The 10,258-nt window shown below is 35.2% G+C and overlaps 1 protein-coding gene across 1 annotated transcript in view; it reads right to left on the bottom strand.

Moving 5' to 3' along the window:
- The window catches only part of COL24A1 (collagen type XXIV alpha 1 chain), a 281,993-nt gene that overhangs the window by 102,818 nt on the left and 168,917 nt on the right, over positions 1 to 10,258 (bottom strand). Inside the window, exons 32-35 of the mRNA XM_023758248.1 lie at positions 5,968 to 6,021; positions 2,327 to 2,380; positions 463 to 516; positions 3 to 46 (exon numbers count right to left, since the gene is read on the bottom strand). Coding sequence (XP_023614016.1) covers positions 3 to 46; positions 463 to 516; positions 2,327 to 2,380; positions 5,968 to 6,021 — 206 coding nt within the window. The remainder of the gene's footprint in view (positions 1 to 2; positions 47 to 462; positions 517 to 2,326; positions 2,381 to 5,967; positions 6,022 to 10,258) is intronic.

Raw genomic sequence — 10,258 nt, 5'->3', positions numbered from 1 at the left:
ACCTGCTCCCAGTAACTCCAGCAGTGCCTGCAGGTCCAACATCTCCCTGAAGACACAAAGGGAAAGAGTAAGCTCTTTCTATTGAACCTTGATGTTTAAAAATTATGGGGGCATACCATGGGGATAGCGGTTCTGAAACGCTTCTCATTGTTTCCTTTTCTCCAGACTAATTTGTTGATATTTTTGCTCATTAGTTATATTATTTATATCTCTTCTCATATATGTAAATATGTATATGTATGATCTATACACACATATACGGATAATATTTTTCTGACAAAATTTTTTTTCTGGCTCATTTGAGAATACTTTCCATTTTTATCTGCTGTCCTTCACCTACTTTCAAGGTGGTTTTGCCAAAAGGTGGCCAACATAGGGGATTCAATGGTGAAGTTTAGAGACCCCTCCCGCCCCCCTACACACACACCCGGCCCGCCTGCCTTTACCACTTAGGAAGGTTACCTTTGCACCTGGCTCTCCTTGCAGACCAGACTCTCCCTCAATACCTGAAGGTCCCTACAAGAGAACGATTTGACACGTCATTTGTACACATTCCTTAACCAATTACAAAGGCAATAACAACATCATAATATGTTAGTAGTTTTTAGCCCAAGGGTAAGATATCTGTGTCCAGGAGAGGGTCTTTGATACTCATTTATAAACTTCATGGCATAAGACTAGATAATATCTGAGACTTTTTAACAGTTAAAGTGTCAAAACAACATAACCTAAAATAAAAACCTTTTATAAATATTTTTATTGATTTCAGAGAGGAAGGGAGAGGGGCTGCGGTGGGAGGGGCTGGGCGGGGGTGTGGAGGATGGGCTGAGACCTACCCCTGTGCCTACAGCAGCCCTGTGGCCCACAGTTCCTTTCAAGGTGCACGAATTCATGCACTGGGCCCTCAGTACAGTGGTCGGCAAACTGCAGCTCGAGAGTCACATGCAGCTCTTTGGCCCCTTGAGTGTGGCCACGAAGTTTCAATCGCACTGTATGTGCGCGCCCACGCACGTATTTTGTGGAAGAGCCACACTCAAGGAGCCGCAGTTTGCTGACCTCTGCCCTAGTAGATTATAAACTCCTAAAGAAGTCAGGGACCATATCTCAGCCATCCTTTTATCCCCAGTAATACACAGTGCAAAACAAAAAATTATGGCATTAAAAATAGGGGAGGAGAACTGAACACATAGGGGAGGAGAAAAGTTTTGTTGGGATGTGGTTGAAAAGATCTGCAGAGGTTAAATAATGTAGAATATTATTTATCATGTTAAGAAATTGACATTTTATTAAAGCTATGAGAACCGTTAAAAATTTTTAAGGAGAGAGATGATATGACAAAGATAAATAGGCAACAAGCTAAGAAATGATGGAAGTTGGGTGAGATATGGGATAAAAACAGAGGACCGGAGTACTGGCAATAGTGATGAAAAGGAAAGGTTAGAGTTGAGACATAGCGGAGGGGAGGGGGGACTTATTCTAAGGGGAAAGATGGATGATTGGAGAGGATGAAGTAGGAAGTGAAGTCTAGGAGGACTCAGTTTAAGACTAGTGGACCAAAGGGTTATCTTTTAGTGAGATGGGAGTAACAGAAGATAGAACAGTGGGAAAGTAATGGTTTTGGTTTAGATATTTTAATTTGAGATGGATGTGGGATATCTAGGTACATATGTAAAAGACAACAGAAAATAAGTAAGTGGAGCTGAAGACAGAGGCATGCATTAGAGCTATCCAGCTGAGAGCTGTCAGAATAATACTGCTAAAGTCACTGTGATCATACGACTGCTAAGCTGAGGAAGGACAGCTTCACATAAAAACTGAGAAAGGCTCATCAGAAGGTAAAGAGCAGAACCAAGAGACAGCAGTTGCAAAGAAGCCAAGGAAGGAGAGAATTTATGTACAACTTATTTAGTGCTAAACTGAATAAACAACAGAAATAGTAATTAGATTTTACAATCATAACAACTGGGGGTTATTATTCCAGAATATATGCTGAACCGGGGTCAATTTTCAATATTCTTCTATAAGTAAGACATGACATAGAAAGTTATCAAGTTAACTTTCAATAGGTTAAGGGAAAGTTTTATTCACGTTCTATTCTGTCATTTAAATTAGCTGTTAAGAGGAAAATTTTACGTATATAAAATTAGGTCCACAGAATAGTCATCTGCTTTTAATGGAATTTTAGGCTTTACTTTCTGAATATGAAATGAAACACTATGGAATTATTCTCCATAATATATATTTAATATATCAATTATACATTGAGGAGTCTCACAGAAAGCATTAAGCACCAATGAACTAACAAGAAACAGCCACAAAATATTACCTCAGCACCCATTTCTCCAGGAGGCCCAGCATCGCCTTGCAGTCCTCGCGGTCCCTGTATTAAAATAAAATTTAAAATATGAGAATCGAAGATTATTCTATAGTTTAATTAACATATTCATCTAAATATGGAATTTATAAGATACCACATGTAATATGTCACAATACATTTATGAATGTTTCACATTACTTTCTGTATAAACAAAAGTATATCTCTTTTGATACATACGTGTTTCTTTTGTGAATAATAGTAAGATATGCTTGGATTCAAAAGAAAAGATAGTACCATTTATTCTTTCATTCCTTAATTTACTCATTCATCAATAAACACTCAACAAATGCCTAATAAGTATGAAATATTATGCTAAGGGGTTTCAAAAGTTATCTTATTTAATGGCCATGATGATTATAGATTTACTTAATATTCTGGGAAAATATGTGACAAAAATGCATTTTTGAAGAAGCAAATATTTGGTCTCGGATGATATAAAACTAGGCTGTCGTACTTTATCACAGTAGAGTCCAGTTGAATAATTCCTGTTTCCCATGAATGGATGTAACAATGTTCACATGGGATAATCACTAAGGTGCAGCAAAATGCATGATGGGATTGTTATGGAAATCTTGGTCACTGTGATACTGAATAGTTTAATTTTAAGTAAACAAATATTGAGTAATTACCTACTGCCTAAACATTAAATTAGTTAATTTAAGGGATCTTCTTAGGATGTGGAAGCCATTTAACTGGCTAGAATTATTTTAGATAAATTCATACTTATTTAGCAGCTACAATATAATGGTATTTCTCCAGTCATGCAAAAGAGCTACTTGCACTTTTTGATATTTCTGGAGAGACAGTAATTTTGATCTTTCTGGAAAAACAAAAAATGTTTATTTATTTATTTATTTAAATGTGTTTTTATTGCTTTGAGAGGGAGAGGAAGGGGGAAGGAGAGAGAAAGAAACATCAATGTGAGAGAGAAACATCAATTGACTGTCTCCTGGGAATTAAGACTGAAACCAGGCATGTGCCCTGACCAGGAATTGAACGAGTGACCTATTGATGGATGGAAGGAACCCCAACCAACTGAGCCACAAAAGCCATAGCTTTATTTATTTATTTTCAAAAAATCATTATTTATTTTTCAGTCTTCTCTTTAGATAATAATTTTCTTTTCTACTTAAGTTAGTTTCTAGGTTGCTTAGAAAATTTTTGAAATTTTCATCATATTTTTCTTCTTATTGAAGGCAATTTTATACAGTTGTGCACTGTACAAATCCAGGATTACAATATGCATCAGTTTCGCATTGATTGGACTTTATTTTTTCAAATGTGATTAAAATCTAGATTAGAGATCAGCAAACCTTTTCCTAAAGTGCCAGATAATAAGTTATTTTAAGGTGTGGGTCATGTGGTCTCTGTCACATATGTCAACTTTGCTGTTGTAGTAAGAAAAGAGCCATATGTATATGTGAACGGTTATAGATGTGTTTCAACACAACTTTGTCTACAAAAGGAAGTGACTGATCTGAGAGCTATAATTGCATATAGATTCACAGTTTTGCCTACATACTTCTAAAGGAATCTAAGATTGTCATGAAGATTTTAAGATAGGTTCTGATTAGAGCTGAACTGGGTATGTGTTTGATTTTCCTCTCACCTCTTTCAGTCTCCTCTTCAGTTCATTCCTCTTCTATGAACATTTATTAAATGATGACTTTTTTTTTAAAGCTCAGATCTTTTTCTTCTCTCACTCCAATATTCTCTCCCTAGGTCAATGACTCCAATATTTTTAACTTCAGTAAATTCCTCTGCTCTGAGTTCCATATCTAATTTTCAACTTCACATTTGTCATAGGCACCTCAAATCTAACATAGCTAAACTGCACTTATAACCTGCCATTATCACACCTAGCTTTCTGTTGTTATTTCCAGTTTTAGTAAGTGATATAATTATCTCATTAATTCTTCAAGCCAGAAATGTAGGAATTGTACTTCACGTATAGGATATCTATCTCCTGTTGGTTTTATCTCCTTTTGAATTCTTTTTATACCTTTGCACTTCTTTTCTCTGTTAATCTAAAGGGTTCTGCCATCTCTTATTTTGCAACAGAAAGCAACACTCTTTTCCATTCTTGGTCCATTACAGTTTGATCTCTACCTTGTGGTTTGAGTGATTTTAACAAAGTAATAATTGGGTCATAAAACTAGCCCATCCTTTCAATGGCATCCCTTTGTTCACAGGACAAAAATACAAATTCTTGTGAACATGGCTCATAAAGCTGCATGTATTTTGTCCCCTACCTCCCTTTCCATCCTCATCTTGCACTTACTTTTATCTGACTCTTTGCCACAGCCATGTTGGCCTTTTTTTTAGATCTTTAAATAAATATGTAGTGCTTCTTCCCAGGTGCATGACTTCTCTCTAGAATGACATTTTCCCGTGTTTGCCTAAGTAACTACTATTCATCCTGGAGATCACAGCTCAATACTCCTTCTCATGGAAGCTTTTCCTACCCCCAGTTAGGATAGTGTCTCTTCGAACTGAATTCCTATACGTTAGAGCATTCATCTCACTTTTAAATTATCCATTTACCTCTGTTATTAATTAATGTGTAATTCTATCGTTAGACTGAAAACTCCACGGTTACCACTATAGTCCACATGCAGGTTCTTAATAAATATTTGTTAATTGAATGAATGAATGATAAACTATCCAAATCCCAATACTTGTATTGCAATGAATAAACCAGTTTTGAATCTTGTTTAAGAAAAAGAGACAACTCTAATAGGTGTTGGCTATAGAAAAGTTGTAGTCTTCTATTTTATTATTCTCAAAATATAAACATGTTTCAATATCTCTTCTGCATCCTTCATTTTACCAATTTACTTCTGTTCTTTTCTGTACTATGTCTTGGCCAGGCAGCTCAAATATATGAAACAAAACCTATTTTATCCATTATAAATTGATTTATAGTTTATTTACCAACCTCACTAACCCTATGACCTGGATGTCAATGTTTAGGTACTGTTAAGCCATTTAGTCATTTATGACTACAATAACAAATATTTTCTTGTATAAGGTTGAATATATTATCTCTGCTGTTGTCATAGCTCTATTAACACACTTATTTTTATTTAAATGTGTTCTTTATTAAGACTAAATTCTCATCCCACTTCACTCCATCTAATATTACTGGCTGAATGATTATATCACTGGGATATGAACTTTGGTCAATTTAAGTTTAATAAGCATGCATTAAGTAGATATAATGTACCAGACATTATACCAGGAAAGAAGATTGATAAGAATAACTTTTTGACTTTTAGAATTTTCCACTTGTTACTAGCTAAAAAATTATGCAAAGGCCACCTGTAAACCATTGTGTCAACTGACGCATAAGATCAACCCAGTAGTTTGAAAGACTATATTGTAAGTCTTAGAAGCTTGTTACAACATATTACATCTGATACCATCCCAGAAGAATGACTTCATAGGCAATAAAAAATAAATTATGAGAAACTAGGTGTGACAAGGTCTTTTTCACAATTCATTTTCCATGGAAACTCTATAATTAAATTATATTTATCTAATTATTATGCAAGGTTTTGTATTATTGAAAAGTATAAAGATAAACTTACTGGTTCTCCTGCAAGTCCCCTGTCTCCAGTACTCCCAGGAGGTCCTTGTGAACCCTAAACAAACAAAGGCAAACTTGAAGAAAAAGTGATGCTTGAAAATGTTTTAGACAGTTCCCTTACCTCAGCTTTCTTTTACAATTGTCCCACCTAACTTTTCTGACTACTTTTATTCTTTCTTTTTTCCTTTTGTGGTAAAATATACATAACATAAAATTCACCATTTTAATAATTTTTAAATATACAGTTCTGTGGCTTTAAGTACATTCACACTGTTGTGCTATTATTACCACCATCCATCCTTAGACCATTTTATCTTTCCAAACTTAAACTCTATACTCATTAAATAATTGCTTATCTCCCTCCTCCATTCCTATGGCAACCAACATTCTAGTTTCAGTCTCTGAATTTGACTACCTCATATAAGAACGTATATATTTGTTCCTTTGTGTCTGCCTTATTTTATGTAGCATAATGTCTTCAAGGCTTATCCATGTTGTAACAAGACTTCCTTTCTTTTCAAGGTTGAATAACATTCCATAATATGTATATACTACATTTTGTATATTCATTTATGTGTCTGTCAGTGAACATTTGGGATTTCTACCTCTTGGCCACTGTGAATAATGCTCCTATAAACACTGTTGTACAAATATCACTTTGAGTCGCTACTTTCAATACTTTTGGATATATACCTAGAAGTGAAATTGATAGATTAAATGGTAATTCTATCTTTAAATGTTTGAAGAACCACCAAATAGTTTTCTACTACAGCCCCACCATTTAACATCCCCATCGGCAATGCACAAGGATTCCAATTTCTCCACATTCTTGCCAACATTGGTTAATTTCTATGTGCATGTGTGTGTGTTTCTTTTCTTTTCTTTTTTTTAAATGATAATCATCCTAATGGGTAGGAAGTGGTATTTCATTGTGGTTTTGATTTGCATTTCTCTAATGACTAGTAATATTGAGCATCTATTCATGTGCCTATTGGCCATTTGTATATCTTCTTTGGAATAATGTCTATTCAAGTTCTGTGCCATTTTTTGTCACATTTTTGTTGTGGTCAAGCTTTAGGAATTCTTTATATCTATGTGTATTTTTGTATTTAATTCCCTTCCTATACAGTGGCTAATAATTATGCATAATTATTTTAAATTTGGATTTTTAATAACTTTAATATTGACAAAATTACTTTTATCCAAAAATAATATCCTTATAATGTGCTAAAAAGTATGATTTATGCCCTTAAAACCTGGTAAAGCACAAGGATTTCTGGCCCTAAATGACCAAATTGGAGCCCTCCAATGTCTTCTGCCCCCCACATTTTATACCATGCCATCTATGCTACCATAAAATTGTCTCTTATATGTGGGGATATATTCTAAAATGTTACATAAAACTCTAAATGAAATTCCAGGACCTCTTTGATTCTTCTATTCAAAGATTTACTGAGCATTTACTGTGTACCAAACACTGATGACTACTAATCTATAATAATAAAAGCGTAATATGCTAATTAGACTGGACATTCGAACGACCTTCTGGACGTCATTCCAGACGTCTTTCTAGACGACCTTCTGGACGAAGCCATGGTGGTGGGGGCCAAGGCAGAGGTGGTTAGGGGTGATCAGGCAGGCAGGCAGAATGGTTAGGTCAATCAGGCAGGCAGACGAGTGGTTAGGGGCAATCAGGCAGGCAGAGTGGTTAGGGGTGATTAGACAGGCAGGCAGAGGTGGTTAGGGGTGATCAGGCAGGCAGGCGAGTGGTTAGGGGCAATCAGGCAGGCAGATGAGCAGTTAGGGGCAATCAGGTAGGCAGGCGAGTGGTTAGGGGCATTCAGGTAGGCAGGCAAGTGGTTAGGGGTGATCAGGCAGGCAGGCAGGTGAGCGGTTAGGAGCCAGTGGTCCCAGATTGCAAGAGGGATCCCGGATTGCGAGAGAGTGCAGGCCAGGCTGAGGGACTTCCCCCCACCCCCATGCATGAATTTCGTGCACCGGGCCTCTAGTGATGTATAAAATACTGCCCTTGTCTATTTGAAATCTGCCTCCTTTATATTACTGGCCTTGGGAAAATTGGCAACTGTACAGTGGATCACAATTACTATTTATATTAAAACTAAAAGCTAAGAGAAAATATGATATTAGATTAGAAGTACAGATATTCAAAATTTCTAGCCACATGCAATCTTCTAAGTTACAATCATTAATGCTATGTTTAGTTATGCATGGTTCTCCTGTTGGAGAAAGAAAGATATATAAAATCATGGACTTCCATCTGACTAAGACCCTGTTTCAGTAATGAAAATCATATGCTACCCATTACTCCAGGCTCCTAAATTAAGTGACAGAATCAACATAAGGGATCCTAACTGAAACACACAGTGAAAATTTAGAACCTTAAATAATATATGTTTAGTTTGCTTTATAAAGTGTGTTTGCACACAGTATCAGCTTCATATATACTTTTAATGCTGTTAATGGTGCATAAGAGCTGTTTGGCAAAGCTATGAAATGACTTAAGTGGACTCTATTTTTATTGGAGATGAAGAAGAAAAGCAAAAGCTGGCACAAAATAAAAATTCCCTTTAAGGCTTTACAGATGCTACTGAAAAGACATTATTTGTAGTAGACCTCCTTGCTCCATGACTTGAACTCAGCAATTATGAATATGATGACCAGGACAATAATGACTGTTATGGTTGCAATTTATTGAGAACCTGTGCCAAACAAATAATAAACATCATTTGTTATAACAATAAAAAGTATCTCATTTTAAAGACAGGGAAACTGAGGTCCTATAATTTGTGCAAAGTGGAAACAGCTAGTAAGTGGTAGAACCAATATTTGCCCTCCAATATGCTTGATCCAATGACATGCTCTTCCTCTATACCAAACTGCTTTCTACTGATTTCAATGAGGAATCATTCAATGCCTTTCCCCCTTTCAACAAATATATAGAGCATCCTCAAAGACTTTTTATGTGAATAAGCAAGGGACCATATAAATATTATTTCCATGGCTACACCTTGACTGTAGGATCATTAAAACTGTGTGCATTCTGCTTCATTATCTGAAGAATGGGGAAAGAATAGAGTTAATAATACACACTTTTAGTATTATAAGAATTATGAAATAAACTTTTCTCAAGTATTTTGAGTTACTCCAGCGAAAATTCTATTTAAAGGCCTGTTAAGAGTTCCTACTTCTAATATTGGCCAAATAGCTCCTATAAACCAACCTATATGCAGAAAACTATATACCTAGGAAAAAAACAATTTTTCAAAAAGATCTGAAGGCCTTCAGGAAAGACCAAAAATAGGCAAAAACTAGAGTGGAAAGGTCTACACATAGAAGAAGAGAATGTCACTAGGTGAGTTTCTGATTTTTTAATGACTTTCAGCCAGAAGGTAAGTCATATAGGATGGTTTTTTAAAAGCAGGATAGAGACCTGTAGTCTCACCAGCATAGAGAACCCAAGGGCAGAATTTGGAGTGATGACAGCTCCTAGAAAATGATGGAAGAGAGAGCTAGAGAGAGGAAGCCTCAAAACCTGAGTATAAACTCTGCTTAAGTCTCTTGCTGATATCTGAACTATGTAATGGTGAAGCAGACTCCAAGCAGCCAAGCCAAGACTAAAAAAATACCCCAACAAAAAACAAACAAACAAACAAAAAACTGAACAGAGATTTTCACCTACCAGAGCCTAGAATCCAGCCAAATTAATTGCCAGCCAAATTTAAAAAAGAAATACTTTTTAAAGGATTATAATAGAATTTGGAGTCTCTACAATGCATTATTCAAAATGTCCAGGATATAATTCCAAATTACTGGACAGAAAAATTCCTCTTATTCATAAGAAATGGCAATTAATGGAAACAAAACTCAAAATTACCCAGATGTTAGCTTTTCACACAAGAATTTTAAAGTAGCTATCCTAAATAGGATCATTAATGTAAATATATATATGTGCTCATGAAGAATAAACAAATAGGAAATCTCAAAAAAATTACAGAACTAAAAATTAAATATCTGACATAAAACTTAAAACTACAATATCATAAATAAAATTTCAATCAATAGGCTTAACAAGTGAGTAAAGAATGATTGGGTTTATCCAATTAAAAAAAGAAAATTGGAAAAAGAAAGGGTGGAATATGAATGTATAGAACCTCAGGGACCTAAGGGATGTTATCAAGTGTTTAACATGTATATTTAATTGGAATTTAAGAAGGAAAGAAGAGAGAAGAGAGGTAAAAAAAATATCTGAAAAAAGAAGTTGAAAATTTCCA

Source organism: Myotis lucifugus, unplaced genomic scaffold, assembly GCF_000147115.1.
Source record: "Myotis lucifugus unplaced genomic scaffold, Myoluc2.0 scaffold_126, whole genome shotgun sequence".
Taxonomy (NCBI): Eukaryota; Metazoa; Chordata; class Mammalia; order Chiroptera; family Vespertilionidae; genus Myotis; species Myotis lucifugus.
This window is presented reverse-complemented; position numbering and strand designations above follow the sequence as displayed.